The sequence below is a fragment of the Mandrillus leucophaeus genome, unplaced genomic scaffold, assembly GCF_000951045.1.
Source record: "Mandrillus leucophaeus isolate KB7577 unplaced genomic scaffold, Mleu.le_1.0 Scaffold587, whole genome shotgun sequence".
Classification (NCBI taxonomy): domain Eukaryota; kingdom Metazoa; phylum Chordata; class Mammalia; order Primates; family Cercopithecidae; genus Mandrillus; species Mandrillus leucophaeus.
The window spans coordinates 1,866,561-1,885,201 of record NW_012106330.1 but is presented as its reverse complement, the minus strand read 5'-3'; the positions used below and the strand labels follow the sequence as shown (position 1 = coordinate 1,885,201).

The following is an 18,641-nucleotide window of genomic DNA, read 5'->3' as shown; positions in this document are numbered from 1 at the left end:
TCAGCCTCCCAAAGTGCTGGTATTACAGGCGTGAGCCACCGTGCCCAGCCTCAACAAATGATTTCCTCTTAACAATTGTATTATTACTTACTATTACGTACAATAAATGGTGCTTGCTATTTACTTAGTCTCTTAAAAGAGCTTATCTTGCAGTATACTACAAACAGCAAAGGACAAAATGAACAAACAGAAGCTCTTTTATCAATATTTTTAAGCCAATAGTAAAAACCAGAATTCCTGTAATGGTACTGTCCAGTTTATAAACTAAGAAATGTTAGCACAAAATAGAAATCCTTCTATAGAGTTTTAGTTGGGCACAGTTAGTGATTATTAAGACAATATTATAGCAGAATAATTCCATGTTATCCATGTCTTGAACACTGTGGATAATAAATATCTTGACTTCAACTAGGATATATTAAAATAGATTTTTTATTTAAAAAACTGGTTGTATAATATGATATAAACAATGTGCTAAATTCCAAGGGACTAGCATCATAAAAGTTATGATTCCTCATATCCAAGAAGTTTCTGATTTATGGAAAATGACATTTAAATAATTAACTAATAATCAAGACAGAAAAAAGTAAAGTCAAAACAAAAGCAAACACCAGAAGAAATTAAAGAACATTTAGGAAACTCTAAGTAGCGGGAAATATCTGGGGTTTATAAAAGAGAGAGAAGTAGTTCAAGAAGAAAAAGAAAAAGAAAAGCAGGGTAAAACTATAGTATGGAGTCCTAAATTCCATACTTAGAGGAAGCCTGAATTTTCATTCCACAGGCAACAGAATGCAACCGAAGCTTTTTATTTATAGAACTGTTATTTCATTCCTGTTCTTGAGAATTACTCTCTCTGTGTAATATCTAATGCATTATTCTTCTTGTTCTCACTGTATTCAAAGTACTACTCCATTATTGCCATGGAGAACTCAGTGAGTCTGCTATCTTTTATAAACGTGTTTCTAATAGGTTGTTTTTAAGAGCTTTTCTTTAATCCCTATGTTCTCCAGTGGGTTTTTTTTTCTCCTTTATTATAATGAGAATTCATTTGGAATTCCTAGATCTGAGGTGTTTGTCATTTGATAATTCTTAAAAATGTTAGTCATAATTTCTTTGTATCTTGCCTTTTCCCCATTCCCTTTGCCATCTTCTCTGAAATTCTGAATAGATTTATTTTAGCTCTTTTCCTCTGTTTTTTGTGTCTTTTAACATCTCTTTTATAACTTTCATGTATTTGTCTCTCTGGCTTCCATTTTCATACTTGCTTCTGATCTTTCAGTTTACTAATATTTTCCTAAACTGTTTGTAATCTGCTGTTCAATCTATTTGCTATACGTTTAGTTTTGGTTATTTTACTTTACATTTCTATACGTTCAATCTAGTGATTGAGTTAGATTTGACTAAACATGACTGAGTGGATTTTAAGTCATTTTTATTCAGTTTACTTGCTCTTCTTTTTAAGTCTCTCTTTTTTCCTAAAAGATAATAAACATGCTTATATCATATTGTGATAGAGACATTAAAATATCGGAACTATTTGTTGAACTATATGATTTTGTTGCTATATGTTTTTGCTGACTTTCATTACAAGTGCCTTTTTCTCTTATGCGTTTTCTGATTTCGTTTTCTGTGAGCTCAGGGTCTTTGAAACTTATATATAGGAATTATTAGATGCCTAATGTGAAGACAGTTTCCTTTGGTCTGTTGTCTGTGGGCACCTTCCGGGCAGGACCATTTAAATTAAGTCCTCGGCTTTTAGAACCACACATGCAGCAAAAATTCAGGCTACCTAGGTGGTTCTAAATTTGCCCGAAAGCTGGCTGTGGATAATAAATTCTCAGAGATTTTTCCCCCTTCACAGTCAAGAAAGTCAAGTTCCCTTGCTATCTTATTTGTATAAAGGGCTTGCCTCTTGTTCACGTAAACACTAATGGTTGACCATCAAGAATACTAGTTTCAGAAGAGGATGTTTCATTATAACACTCACTGGCATAAACGCGCTCTTAGCTCTAACTCCTATCTATCTTGCCCTTGCAGCCACTAATACAGAAGATCAAATTTACCAAGATTTGACAAATTTATTCAGAGTGAAAGACAGCTTCAGGCAATTACTTATTTCCCGTGTGTGTGTGTCTGTGTCTGTGTGTGTGTGTGTGTGTGTGTGTGTGTGTTTTCATTTCTACTTTGTTTGAGGCCTTTGGAGATTTCTTATTTTATTGCTTTCTCAAGAGTATATTTTTAAAATAGTCTTAAAATATAAATTATCGGGCCGGGTGCAGTGGCTCACGCCTGTAATCCCAACACTTTGGGAGGCCAAGGCAGGCGGATCACCTGCGGTCAGGAGCTCGAGACCAGCCTGACCAACATGGAGAAACCCCATCTCTACTAAAAATACAAAATTAGCCGGGTGTGTTGGCGCATGCCTGTAATCCCAGCTACTCGGGAGGCTGAAGCAGGAGAATCGCTTGAACCTGGGAGGCAGAAGTAGCGGTGAGCCAAGATCGTGCCATTGCACCCCAGCCTGGACGATAAGAGCGAAACGCTGTCTCAAAAAAATATAAATAAATAAATAAATAAATAAATAAATTATCACTGTCCTTTTTCATTATTTTTATCAGGAGGGTCACTCAAGATATCTATATCTTCTTACATTGCAGAAAATGCAAGAATTAGCAAAGGTTTTTGAGTAGAAAAGTGTCACCTATGTTTTAGAATGATAGCTGATGGCAGCATGACAATTGCTTAAGATGTGAGAAACTGAGGATGAAATAATTAGTTAGGAGGGTAGTACGATCATCTAGAACATGAATTTAACATAGGATAGACAATAAAAATGGCAGAGACGTCTGGGCACAGTGGCTCAGGCCTGCAATTCCAACACTTTGCGAGGCCCAGTTAGGAGGCCTGGCTTGAGGCCAGGAGTTTGAGACCAGCCTGGTCATCATAGCAAGACTCTTGTCTCTACAAGAAATTTAGAAATGAGTGGGGTGTGGTGGCATGTACCTGTAGTCATAGCTACTAAGGAGACTGAGGCAGAATGATCACTTGTGCTGAGGAATTGGAGGTTATAGTGAGCTTTGATTATACCACTGCACTCCAGCCTGGGCAAAATGAAAGAACCTGTCGCTTAAAGAAAAAAAAAAGGGCATAAAAATACGAAAGAACCACCACATTCCTGTCAAGACTGAACACGGAATTGCTTTGTGGTGGGGGAAAGCTTGAAAGGATATGAAGATTATGTCAACTGTCTTAGCCTACATGCCTAGAAGGATGGTAGTACCATTAACTGATAGATGTTAATAGACCAATTTGGCAGTAAATAATAGAAAACCATAAAGAATGATTTAAAATATAGGGCTATTTTATCTTGCCCCCCCAAAAGTTGCTGATGATATAGTTGCTTAATGTTCTTTCAGTGGCTCATTGGCTAAGAGGTTCAATGGTGTTATAGCCAGCTACCCTTGGTCTTTGTCTCATGACTATAAAATGACTGCTGCAATTTCAGACAGCACGTAATAAGAAGGGAGGAAGGAGTGATGTTTACTTCATCTGCCCTTATCTAAGGAAAACAAAAACTTTTACAAAGATATCCCTCTTTCCTCCTCCCCTACTACTGTAGATTCATTTTTATGTCTCACTGGTAAAAAGAAAAGCTGAGAAAGTATTTAACTTTTCCAGTGTCTACAACAGAGTCATGCAAAGGAGAGTATGACTGGAAATAAATGTTGAGTTATACAATCAATAGTGTTTGACTCAGGTCTTGACTTCCTCCCGGGGAGAAGGCTTACAGAGTCAAATTAGGCGTTTGGATTCAAACTTGCTGTGGTTAAGCAGACATTAAGATATTCAAGTGGAAGAGCAGACATAGGATCATTAGGATAAAAATGACAGGTGATGCCACAGGGAAAGATGAAATTGAGAAGACTACAAAAAAGAAACACCAACTGCTGGTGAGAATTTGGAGCAACAGAAGTTCTCATTCATTGCTGGTGGAAAAGCAAAATGGTACAGCTACCTTGGAAGACAATTGGCAGCTTCTTATAAAACTAAATATATTTTTACATATGATCCAGAAATTGTACTCCTTAGTACATACTCAAATGAGTTGAAAACACCTGGGTCCATACAAACAAAATGCACATGGGTGTTTATAGAAACTTTATTCATAAATGTCAAAACTTGGAAGCAACGAAGATGCCTTTCAGTAGACGACTGACTAAATAAACTGTGGTATATCCACACAATTAAATGTGATTTAGCTGGTGCTAAGAGTTTAGCACCAACAAACCTCTTAGCCCATGAGCCACTGACAGAACATTAAGCAACTATATCCTGATTTGTTTTTTGAGCAAGAGAAAAAAAAAGGCCTATATTTTAAGTACTTAAAAAAAAGAGTTATAAAGCCATCAAAAGATATCTATGAATTTTAAATGCATATTACTAAGTTATAGAAGCCAATATGAAAAGGCTACATATTCTATAATTCCAACTATATGACATTCTGGAAAAAGCAAAACTATGGAAACAGCAAAAAGCTGATCAGGAGGGATGAACAAACAGACCACAGAGGATATTCTGGGCAGTGAAACTGTCCTGCATGATACTATAATGACTACACAACATTATACATTTATCAATAACCACTCAATGTTCAACACCAAGTGAATTATAATGTAAACTATGAACTTTTGGTTATGATGATGTGTCAATGTAGGTTCACTGACTATAACAAATATACCACTCTGGTGCAGGATGTTGATAGTGGGAGAGGTTGTATGTCTGTGGGACCAGTGAGTATATGGAAACTCTGTGTTTTGCAATTTTGATGTGAATCTAAAACTACTCTAAAAAGCAAAGTTTTTTTTAAAAAATAAGAATGAGGAAACAACTAACCCAGAAAACATTTATTCTTTAGAAATAGAAAAATAAGCACCAACAATTAAGACTAAGTAAGGAAGAGCAAACAAAGAGGGAAAAAAATGGGGATACAGTGACAGTAAACTACAGAAAGCCAGTCACAGGAGTAACTGCCTGTAACTGCCTACTTGGGAAGCTGAGGCAGGAGGATTGCTTGAGCCCAGGAGTTTGAGATCAGCCTGGGTAACATGGTGAGAATGAAAGAAAGAAAGAAAAGAAAGAGAAGAGGAGAAGAGAAGAGAAGAGAAAAGAAGAGAAGAGAAGAGAAGAGAAGAACAGGAAGAGAGGAAAGAAAACCAGTATGTCAAGAGGGTAGGACCCAACAAGATTAAAATGAGTTATTCATCTTAGGTTGATTGGGATGTAAAGATAATAAATAATAAATACCAAAGTTTTATCAGCAATCAGAGCTCTTTTATAATCTAAGGAAGATTCACTTTCAATGGAATTACATTGGACAGTTCCAATTATAGGAAGGAAATGTGTGAGTAGGAAGGTAAATTAATAAATTAAAAAGGAGGCTGGGCATGGCGGCTCATGTCTGTAATCCCCACACTGTGGGAGGTCAAGGTGGAATGATCACTTGAGCCCAGGAGTTTGAGACTTTGTCTCCACAAATAATAAAAAAATCAGCTGGGCATGGTGGCACATGCCACGATTCCAGCTATCTGGGAGGCTGAGGTGGAGGAATCACTTAAGCCAAGGTGGCTGAGGCTATAGTGAGCTGTAATTGTGCCATTGCACTCCAGCCTAGGTGACAGAGTGAGATGCTAACCTAAAATAAAATTATAATAATAATGAAAATAATTCTTAAAAAGGATAGACAGAGAGACAAATTATGAATTAACTCCTATTCACAACTGCTACAAAAAGAATAAAATATCTAGGAATACAACTTACAAGGATGTGAAGGACCTCTTCAAGGAGAGCTACAAACCACTGCTCAAGGAAATAACAGAGGACACAAATAAATGGAAAAACATTCCATGCTCATGGATAGAAGAATCAATATTATGAAAATGGCCATACTGCCCAAAGTAATTCATAGATTCAATGTTATCACCATCAAGCTAACACGAACTTTCTTCACAGAACTAGAAAAAACTACTTTAAATTCCACATGGAACCAAAAAGGAGTCCACACAGCCAAGACAATCCTAAGCAAAAAGAACAAAGCTGGATGCATCACACTAACTGACTTCAAACTACACAAGGCTACAATAACCAAACAGCATGGTACTGGTAGCAAAACAGATATATAGACCAATGAAACAGAACAGAGGCCTCAGAAATAATGTCACACATCTACAACCATCTGATCTTTGACAAACCTGACAAAAACAAGCAATCGGTAAAGGATTCCCTATTTAATAAATGGTGTTGGAAAAACTGGCTAGCCATATGCAGAAAACTGAAATTGGACCCCTTCCTTACACCTTACACAAAAATTAACTCAAGACAGTTTAAGACTTAAACATAAGACCTAACACCATAAAAACCCTAGAAGAAAACCTAAGCAATACCATTCAGGACACAGGCATGGGCAAAGACTTCATGACTAAAACATCAAAAGCAATGGCAACAAAAGTCAAAATAGACAAATGGGATCTAGTTAAACTAAAGAGCTTCTGCATGGCAAATGAAACTACCATCAGAGTGAACAGGCAACCTACAGAATGGGAGAAAATTTTTGCAATCTACCTATCTGACAAAGGGCTAATATCCAGAATCTACAAATAACTTAAACAAATTTACCCCCAAAAAAACCAAACAACCCCATCAAAAAGTGGACAAAGGATATGAACAGACACTTCTCAAAAGAAGACATTTATGCAGCCAACAAAAATATGAAGAAAAGCTCATCATCACTGGTCATTAGAGAAATGCAAATCAAAACCACAATGAGATACCATCTCATGCCAGTTACAATGGTGATCATTAAAAAATCAGGAAACAACAGACGCTGGAGAGGATGCATAGAAATAGGAATATTTTTACACTGCTGGTGGGAGTGTAAATTAGTTCAATTATTGTGGAAGACAGTGTGGTAATTCCTCAAGGATCTAGAACTACAAATATCATTTGGCCCAGCAATTCCATTACGGGGTATACACCTAAAGAATTATAAATCATTCTACTATAAAGACACATGCACACTTACGTTTATTACGGAACTGTTCACAATAGCAGACTTGGAACCAACCCAAATACCCATCAATGATAGACTGGGTAACGAAAATGTGGCACATATACACTATGGAATGCTATGCAGCCATCAAAAAGGATGAGTTTATGTCCTTTGCAGGGACATGGATGAAGCTGGAAATCATCATTCTCAGCAAACTAACACAGGAACAGAAAATCGAACACTGCATGTTCTCACTCATAAGTGAGAGTTGAACAATGAGAATACATGGACACAGGGAGGGGAACATCACACAGTGGGACCTGTCTGGCAGTGGGGGGCTAAGGGACGGATATCATTAGGAGAAAGACCTAATGTAGATGATGGGTTGATGGGTGCAGCAAGCCACCATGGCATGTGTATACCTATATAACAAACCTGCATGTTCTGCACACGTACCCCAGAACTTAAAGTATAACGAAAAAAAAAAAAAAAAAGAAGAAAGGATAGAAAGGCAATATATATTAATTTCCTTATTAAGTTTGATGTCTACATATTTATATCTAACGCAAATTTATTTTAAAAACATTACATGTTCAAGGCTGGGCTTGGTGACTCATGCCTGTAATCCCAGCACTTTGGGAGGCCAAGGCAGGCGGATCACTTGAGGCCAGGAGTTCGAGACCAGGGTGGGCATTGTGGTAAAACCCTATCTCTACTAAAAATACAAAAATTAGTGAGCGTGGTGGTGCATGCCTGTAATCCCAGCTACTTGGGAGGCTGAGGCCAAAGAATCACTTGAACCTGGGAGGCAGAAGTTGCAGTGAACTGAGATCGAGCCACTGCACTCCTGCCAGGGCATCAGAGTGAGACTCTGTTTCAGAATGAAGAAACAAACAAAATCACGTGTTCAAAAACATGTTCTTCCAGAAACCAATTTCTTAAGTAGATAAAATTTACTTTAAACAAGAAAATAAGCTGTTTTTTAAAAAAGTAACTTTCAGAATATATACTAGTATCAATATAATTCAGTCTCTTATCCTATAGATACCACTGTGTTTTACTTGTTATTAGGGAAAATAGAAAATATAAAAGTAGGAGGAACAGTGCTATGCCTTGCAATTTTTTTTTCTTTTTCTTTTTTTTTTTTTTTTTTTTTTTTTGAGATGGAGTCTCACTCTGTTGCCCAGGCTGGAATGCAGTGGCACAATCTCTGCTCACTGCAACCTCTGCCTCCTGGGCTGAAGCAATTCTCCTGCCTCAACCTTCTGAGTAGCTAGGATTACAGGCATTCACCACCATGCCTTGCTCATTTTAGTATTTTTTAGTAGAGACGGGTTTTCATTATGTTGGCCAGGCTGATGTCGAACTCTTGACCCCAAGTGATCCACCCGTCTCAGCCTCCCTAAGTGCTGGGATTACAGGTGTGAACCACCACACCCGGCCTGCAAAATTATCTAGCACAACTGCATCCTACATTAAAAAGAATGCTTATAAATGATCAGTAAAAATCTAATCTTAGTCTCTATCATAAAAAGTAATTTAGAAAAAAATCTCTGGTTATTAGAATAAACAGACATTATTATTAAAATGACACTAGATTATTAAAAAGTATTTCCTTGCATGATAACTGATTTTGCCATAATTATTTTGGAAAATTCTATGTAATCTATGACTACTAATTGTGATTGTTTTCCCCCAAATATATCTCTAGAATCGTTACCTTTAGGAATTTCCGTGTAATTCAATAAAATAAAGCATGAATTTTTCAGTTTTTACCCTACTCAAGTTGACATTTAATAGTGATATTCATAACAGTACTATTTATAATAAAATACTAAAAATATTATTGGCAGACTGAAAGCTTTAGAGACAGTGAATCATTTTTAAAGAGTTGTTTCTGACACTTACTAGATACTAACTAAATATTAAATCAGTTAACCGAAAAATGATACTTATAAATAAGTTGTAAAAGATAAACATATTGCTCAGAAAGGAGGCAAACTGTTCACTCACCAGATAGCTTGGTAGTAAACTTATTATTCATTAACTCATATGACAACTTAAAGGTACATAGCGCTATAATTAATGCATCAAATAAAAAACAAAAACTTCCTGGAAGGTAAGAGTAATTTTTAAAAAATGATTCAGAATAAAGCAAATGTTTTATAATTGACCTAATTTTCAGAAAAAATTTAGAGTTTCTCATGAGGAAATATGGCATAAAATTAATAAAAAATTTGTCAGTGTTATGCAAGACAGACCATTTAAAAACAAGCTTAAATGAACACAGATGCTTAATAAAGATTGAGTTGATAAGTTTTAAAAAATTAATTCTTCCTTTCATCTTTACCAAGAATTTAAGCAAGCTTACTTAATGAATGTTACGAAGGATTAAAAGACAACAGAAAAATTTGAGACTTTTGCAAAAAAAGATGAGCAACTAGAAAAGATTTTAATATAGTATATTTGTCAGGAGTGAAAATATAGCTATATTGTTTTAAATTAGATAGTAGTCTACAGTTAGCAGAAATTTCTATCTTATGGGGGTTTAATGTTTGTTTTGAACTTATCTATTTCCAGCCTGGCCAACATGGTGAAACCCCGACTTTACTAAAAACACAAAAATTAGCCAGGCGTGGTGGTGGGCACCTGTAGTCCCAGCTACACGGGAGGCTGAAGCAGGAGAAACGCTTGAACCCAGGAGGCAGAGTTTGTAGTGAGCCAAGATCACACCACTGCACTTGAGCCTGGGTAATGGAGCGACACTCTGTCTCAAAAAAAAAAAAATTATTCCATCTATTTCCTTATCTCTCTCCATAAATAGCAGCTATCATTTCATTAAATTCAACAGGCACACACAACCAGAAGTGCCAGAATAAAGACCATGAAATTAACATATACTTAACAAACTAGAATTTTTATTTTAGGCACTGTTTTAAATGGAGACTGCCATATCATATTAAGCCCATTAAATCTGTCCCCTAACACTGACAAATTAACACTGACAAATTAGCATACATTATGGAAGCTGCTTTTCAAATAATGTTTTCTATTTTGCAAGTATACATTTTAAAAATTGTTACTACTTTTCATAAAATAGTAAATTCCTTGGGGGTAATTACAAATAATCACAGCAATCTATAATTTGTTCCTTTCTCACTTACCGTTTTCATCTATCTAAAGCAGAAAGTGCATTAAACAATAATAACAAAGATATTATAAGCCTACCACTAAAAATATCAAAATGAAGTTAAATCTATTTTGTGGAAAAATCTGACTTCTACGAAATCTTATACTTCTTAGACAGATTAAAAATATTTTCTACATTAAAATGTCACAATTTTCCCCAATTTTGGTACATGATTCCAGCTTAGTGAGTTACACAGCTAATGCCATGATATTGCTCTGTAATATGTAGCAAAAAAAAAAAAAAATTAAGTAGAATATAACCTTCTTGGTAGCAAATCTTTTCTTATTATACAATAAAAACAATGATGAATCTTTTCTGTTTCTCATGGATTTCTTTTTTTAAACCTTAACAGGTTAGCATGAGAATGCAAGCACCTTGAGGGTAGAGACAACTACTGTGTACAGGCACTATACTGAGAACTGGGCAAAAGACAAAAAGTAAAATGAAAAGTCACAAGCACTTTAAGAAAAAAATATAATTAGGAGAATTAAAACCATGTCCTTTTTCATAATTACTTGATCTGTATTACAATGGGACAGAACTTTTTGTTATGAAACGTGTATTTCACTTGTTGAAAGTTCTAGTTGAATTTATTATTTAACATCTTTCTTTCTCTTTTACTGTAACATTCTAAGTACCTCTTCATTTCCCAAACACATTCACATATTCTTCAAGGACTGTCAGTTCTGCGGGTGACTAATATTACAAAAGTCCTTTTAAAAATTATTACAGTAAATATTGATGCAAAGCAAAGGCCCATAATTTAATTTTTTTCTTTTAATGTGGTCACTTTTTATTAACTGCAAAAGGTAATGATATAAAAAAGAAACAGAATAAACATGTACCAAAAGTTATTAATATACCATCACTCGAAATTCAGAAAATGTGTTGTTTTCACATACACATACATGAAATAAAATATACCATAACAGAAGGGTGCTGTATCTGTGTTTAAAGAAGGGGTTGTTGGCAAACACCACAGCTCACTTCTGCTGCAATGTACACAACTGATATATGCAGCACAGAAAGCTGGCACCAAGGGCTTACAACCTTAATTTGCCTGCAAGAAGGAACGGAGATTTACCTTCAGAGCACGTTCTTGATTGTTTTCAGCAGTCAGATGTCTCATGTTGTTTGCTGAAGTCTGGTTCTGCTCTTTCAGATGATGAAGCTCCTGCTCTAGCCGTTTGCACTGCCACAGGGGAAGAATCCCATTAAGTAAAGGAGTTATAGCATTTTTTTCACCAAGCCACATGAATTAATGTAAATAATATCACTGTATTCTCTAAAAGACAAGGTTTTTTTTTTTTTTTTTTTTGCAACAAGAATGGTAAAAGTAATGGTAAGTACAATAAATAAAAACATTGCTTATAGTATTCTAAAAATTCAATTACAATTTTCAGTTACTTTATTGATCTGAATGTTATATAAATCACAAAAACACTTTTATAAAATTAAGGTCGAACCATATTTAAAATTATTCTTTGAGCAAATGGTTCCGATTATCCATCTATTGGTTGAATAAAAGTGTGCTTCTAAAAATCATATTGGATTCTAAATAAACTACAATATGATATTGTATGATCACATTTTATCAATACTTTAAAATAAAAACTATAAGGTATACATTCAGAAATATTTCCGGTTTTTAAAAATATCTAAGGAAACAATTTTATAGAGAAAAAAGTAATAGCCAGAGTGTCAAGACTTGGAAACAGATAAAGAATTAAGTGTTTTTAATTTCTCCCATTTTGATCAAATTTTACTTATAAGTAAAAGTGGTAACAGATATGTGAAATGATCACTCTCACCTATTTGGAATACAAGTAAAGAATATAAGAGAATATAAGTAAAAAAAAAATAAGTAAAAGTTTCAATGAGCCAATAGAAGCATCTGTGTTCAAAAAATTTTTGAAATATCTTGCCATTTCAATTTAAGATTTCAATATAAATATGTAAAACACTTCACATAATAATTACACAGGCTATAAAATGGTGTGATGGAAATCAGGACAATAGGAAGATACATGGGGGATTAAACAAATAAAGTACTAAACCCATCATTGAGGAAAAAGTTAAAAACCATTCCTTAATTTATCTATTCTAAAATTAGAATACTTACAAAACAACTAATAAGGACACATACTGATCTAAGATCAGGAAAAAGTTCTTTCTAGATTATTTGACAAATGGATAGTTGTCATAATGGATGAATAAAAAATCATTACTTATTATGTTACAATCACAATGCAGCTATCATCCAAAATGACATTTCTTACTCCTCTGGTTTCTTCTGCCTCTGACCCAAATAATATTAGGCAGTATGTATCAATATTTCACAACTTTGAGTAATATACAAAATGTTTTGGAAGAAAAAGCCTTACCAGACTCCTCATATTGACTTAGATTGCTGAATGATGTCTGTGTACAAATGTGAAATTGAGTATACACACTTCATGCATAAATAATACAATTATAAAATCAAAACACTCTTAAAAATAAATAAAATAACCATAATATCAAGGCATTCCTAATCAAAATTAATTTAATTTAGCAGATAGTTTTGTTGAAACTAAATTCTCCAAATATGATAAAATACTGACTTAGTGCAGATTTTTTTACATTGCCATGTGTATTCCATCATGAGCTGTATGACAACTTAATTCACCTATCACATTTTTAAAAATTTACATGAAAATTCTGTGACACATATTATGTGGCATTTATTTTCAGGAGACACATGATCTACATATTAAACTGTGTATCTTTTATAGCCAGTAAAAAAATATTTGGTCAGAATGCAATCAAATCACAGTGTGTGTTACTGAGGACACAAATTATGACCCAAGAAAACGAATATGGCATAGCACTAACTGTGACGATAAAGTAGAGATACACTCTACTAAATTATCCTTTACATTTTCAACTAAATTTAATATAAAATTATTAAGTATTAAAATGTAATAACTAAGTGATCTATTAGGATTCAAAGGTGGAGCAGATTATTTTGGCTATGGGAGAAAGAATGTTTCATGGAGCTGCTGACATCTGAGTTGGGCTTGTTTTGGGCATGTGATTTTGTAAGCTGACACTGGAGAAAGAAGAAGAATACAGGAGAAAATAAATGAAAGTAGAAACTTCAGAAGTGTATCTGAAGAAAATGAGGAAGCATGGTCAAGAGTTGTGTGACACCTATTCTTTTCATTCCAAATAAATTAGAAATCACCCAGGAATAGGGATTTTTCCAAACTACATGGTAGAAACATAAAAAATTCACTCATTCATGCTCAAGAAATAAATGCTAAACGTTCTTGTAAAATAAATATTTGTAGCATATTTAACTACATTAAATATTTATTTAAATTTACGTAATCCTATATTATTTCTTCATTTGACATTATCCTCGAAAAGTCTAACATATTCCCCACAATTGCATATTTATATATAATTTCTAGTGGTTTGTTTCTTTTTACTTTTATTAAACTCTGTAATTTTGAAATTTATTTTGAAGCAATGGGATTGAACAGTTTATTCATTAGGAAGTGGCATACTATATTAATTACTGTCACTTTATAATTTCATAAAATAGTTATAAAGCAGATAAAGATCCTATCATTTAATCACATCTCAAATTTTATTGATATTCTCACCAAATTAATTCTTCAACGTTTATATTTTTGATTGTTAAATCTGTCATTTAAATGATACAGAAAGGGCAGGAGTAGCTATACTTATATCAGACAAAACAAATTTCTCCTCTCTAAGGAGAGACAAAGAAGATCATTATATAATGATAAAGTGGTCAATTCAGCAAGAGGATATAGCAATTTTAAATATATATGCACTCAACACTGGAGCACCCATATATATATAAAGCAAGTATTATTGGAGCTAAAGAGAGATATAGGCTCCAATACAACAATAGCTGGAGATATCAACATCCCACTTTCAGGGATGAACATATTTTCCATAAAGAAAATCAACAAAGGAACTTCAGACTGGATCTGAACTACAGACCAAATGGATCTACTAGATATTTACAGAACATCTCGTCCAAAGGCTGCACAATACACATTCTTTTCCTCAGCACATGGATCATTCTCATAGGTAGATCATATGTTAGGTCACAAAACAAGTCTTAAAACATAAAAAAAAAAAAAAAAAGAAAGAAATAATATCAAATATCTTCTCTAACCACAACAGAAGAAAACTAGAAATTAATAACAGGAGGAATTCTGGAAACTACACAAACATATCAAAATTAAACAATATGCTCCTGAATTACCAGTAGGTCAATGAAGAAATTAGGAAGAAAATGGAAAAACTTCTTGAAACAAATGATAATGGAAACACAACATCACTACAGGATACAGCAAAAGTAGTACTAAGAGGGAAGTTTACAGAGATAAGTGCCTACAGCATAAAAGAAGAAAAACCTCAAACAATCTTAACAATGCATCTTAAAGAACTAGAAAAGAAAGAGCAAACTAAACCCAAAATTAGTAGAAGGAACAATAAAGTTCAGAGTAAAAATGAATAAATCTGAAATGAAAAAAAATACAAGAGATCCATATAACAAAAGCCAGACTGAGAAAAAGGAGAGAAAATTCAAATAAGTAAACTTCAAAGATGAAAAGAGATACTAAAATCAATATGACAGAAATTCAAAGGATTATTAGTGCCTACTATGAGCAACTATATGTCAATAAATTGAAGAATCTAGAAGAAATGGACACATTTCTAGACACAAACAAGATTTTGCCAGGATTGAGCCAGGAAGAAATCCAAAACCTGAACAGACCAATAGCAAGTAACGAGATCGAAGCCATAATAAAAAGTATCTCAGTAAAGAAAAGCCTTGGACCTGATTGCTTCACTGCTGAATTCTAATAAATATTTAAAGAAGAACAAATACCGGTCCTACTCAAACTATTCTGAAAAACAGAAGAAGAGGGAAGACTTCCAAACACATTCTACAAGGCCAGTATTATCATAATACCGAAACCAGACAAAGACACATCAAAAAAAGAAAACTATAGGCCAATATCTCTGATACATATTGATGCAAAAATCCTCAAAAAAATACTAGCAAACGAGTTCAATAATACATTAAAAAGATCATGCATCATGACTAAGAGGGATTTATCCCTGGGATGCAAGGATGATTCAATATACGCAAATCAATCAATGTGATACATCACGTCAACAGAGTGAAGGACAAAAACCACATGATCATTTTAATTGATGCTGAAAATGCATCTGATGAAATTTAACATCTCTGCATGATAAAAACACTAAAAAAATTGGGTACAGAAAGAACGTACATCAACATAATAAAAACTACATACGACAGACCCACAACAAGCATCATACTGAATGGGGAAAAACTGAAAGCCTTTCCTCTAAGATCTGGAAAACAACAAGGATGCACACTTTCACCACTGTTATTCAATATAGTACTGTAAGTCCTAGCCAGAGCAATCTGACAAGAGAAAGAAATAAAGGGCATCCAAACTGGATTGGAAGAAGTCAAATTATCCCTGTTTGCAAATGATATGATCATATATTTGGAAAAACCTAAAGATTCCACATACACACAAAAAAACTATTAGAATTGATAAACAAATTCAGTAAGGTTGCAGGATACAAAATCAACATACAAAAATAAGTAGCATTTCTATATGACAACAGTGAAAAATCTGAAAAAGAAATTTTAGAAAACACTCCCATTTATCACAGTTTCAGATAAAACTAAATACCAAGAGATTAATTTAACCAAAGAAATGCAAGATCTCTACAACGAAAACTATGAAACACTGATGAAAGAAATTAAAGAGAAAACCAAAAAATGAAAAGACAGTCCATGTTCATGGATTGGAAGAGTCAACATTGTAAAAACGTAGGTACTACCCAAAGCAATATACAGATTCAAGGCAATCTCTATCAAAATACCAACTACATTCTTCACAGATATAGAAAAAAAATCCCAAAATTTATATGGAACCAGAAGAGATGCAGAAGAGCCAAAGTTACCCTAAGCAAAAGAACAAAACTGGAGGAATCACTTTACCTCACTTTAAATTATACTACAGAGCAAGAGTAAACAAAACAGCATGGTTTGGACATAAAAACACATAGACCAATGGAACAGAATAGAAAACCCAGAAACAAATCCACACACCTGCAGTGAACTAATTTTTAACAAAAGTGCCAAGAACATACACTGGGGAAAAGACAGTCTCCTCATTAAATGGTGCTGGGGAAACTGGATTTCCATATGCAGAAGAATAACTAGACCACTAACCCTTGCCATATACAAAAATCAAATCAAAATGGATGAAAGACTTAAATCTAAGACCTCAGATTATGAAACTACTATAGAAAATATAAGGGAAAATCTCCAGGACATTGGTCTAAGCAAAACTTTATTGGTTTCCATTCCAAGATGGTCAAATAGGAACAGCTCCAGTCTGCAGATCCAAGTGTGATCCACATAGAAGATGGGTGATTTCTGTATCTCCAGCTGAGGTACCTAGTTCCTCTCATTGGCACTGGTTGCACAGTGGGTGCAGCCCACAGTGGTCGAGCTGAAGCAGGGCAGGGCGTCACCTCACCTGGGAAGTGCAAGGGGTTGGGGGATTTCCCTTTCTTAGCCAAGGGAAGGGGTAACAGATTGTACCTGGAAAAATGGTACATTCCCGCCAAAATACTGTGCTTTTCCCATGGTCTCAGCAACCAGCAGACTAGGAGATTTTCTCCTATGCCTGGCTCGGCAGGTCCCATGCCCACAGAGCCTTGCTCACTGCTGGCGCAGCAGTCTGAGATCAACCTGTGAGGCTGCAGCCTGGCTAGGGGAGGGGCATCTGCCATTGCTGAGGCTTAAGTAGGCAAACAAACCAGCCAAGAAGCTTGAACAGTGTGGAGGCCCCCACAGCTCGGGAAGGCCTACTGCCTCTATAGACTCTACCTCTGTGGGTAGGGCATAGCTGAAAAAAAGGCAGCAGACAACTTCTGCAGACTTAAACATCCCTGTCTGACAGCTCTGAAGAGAGCAGTGGTTCTTGCAGCATGGCGTTTGAGCTCTGAGAACGGACAGACAGCCTCCTCAAGTAGGTCCCTGACCCCCATGTAGCCTAACTGGAAGATACCTCCCAATGAGGCTGACAGACACCTCATACAGGCAGATGCCCTCTGGGACAAAGCTTCCAGAAAAAGGATCAGGCAGCAATATCTGCTGTTCTGCAATATTTCTGTTCTGTAGCCTCTGCTGGTGATATGCAGGCACATAGGGTCTGGAGTGGACCTCCAGCAAACTCCAACAGACCTGCAGCTGAGGACCTGACTGGTAGAAGAAAAACTAACAAACAGAAAGGAATAGCAGCAACATCAACAAAAAGGACATCCACACCAAAACCCCAACTGTAGGTCAAGAACATCAAAGACCAAAGGTAGATAAAACCATAAAGATGGGAAGAAACCAGAGGAGAAAAGCTGATAATTATAAAAACCAGAGTGCCTCTTCTCCTCCAAAGGATCACAGCTCTTCGCCAGCAACAGAACAAAGCTGGATGGAGAATGACTTTGACAATCTGACAGAAGTAGGCTTCAGAAGGTTGGTAGTAACAAACTTCTCCAAGCTAAAGGAGCATGTTCTAACCCATGGCAAGGAAGCTAAAAACCTTGAAAAAAGGTTAGAGAAATGACTAACTAGAATAAACAGTATAGAGAAGACCTTTAATGACCTGATGGAGCTGAAAACCATGGCACGAGAATGTCGTGACACATGCACAAGCATCAATAGCCGATTCAATCAGGTGGAAGAAAGGGTTATCAGTGATAGAAGATCAAATTAATGAAATAAAGCGAGAGGAGAAGTTTAGGGAAAAAAGAGTAAAAAGAAATGAACAAAGCCTCCAAGAAATATGGGACTATGTGAAAAGATCAAATCTACATTTGATTGGTGTAACTGAAAGTGATGGGGAGAATGGAACGAAGCTGGAAAACACTCTTCAGGATATTATCCAGGAGAACTTCCCCAGCCTAGCAAGGCAGGCCAATGTTCAAATTCAGGAAATACAGAGAATGCCACAAAGATACTCCTCGAGAAGAGCAACCCCAAGACACATAATTCTCAGATTCACCAAGGTTGAAACGAAGGAAAAAATGTTAAGGGCAGCCAGAGAGAAAAGTCGGGTTACCCACAAAGGGAAGCCCATCGGACTAACAGCGCATCTCTCAGCAGAAACCCTACAAGCCAGAAGAGAGTGGGGACCAATATTCACCATTCTTAAAGAAAAGAATTTTCAACCCAGAATTTCATATCCAGACAAACTAAGCTTCATAAGTGAAGGAGAAATAAAATCCTTTACAGACAAGCAAATGCTGAGAGATTTTGTCACCACCAGG

The 18,641-nt window shown here is 35.3% G+C and overlaps 1 protein-coding gene across 2 annotated transcripts in view; it reads right to left on the bottom strand.

Moving 5' to 3' along the window:
• The window catches only part of MIPOL1 (mirror-image polydactyly 1), a 218,111-nt gene that overhangs the window by 55,296 nt on the left and 144,174 nt on the right, over nt 1-18,641 (bottom strand). For both annotated transcript variants that reach the window (XM_011999190.1, XM_011999191.1), the window contains exon 10: nt 11,320-11,427. In XM_011999190.1, coding sequence (XP_011854580.1) covers nt 11,320-11,427 — 108 coding nt within the window. The remainder of the gene's footprint in view (nt 1-11,319; nt 11,428-18,641) is intronic.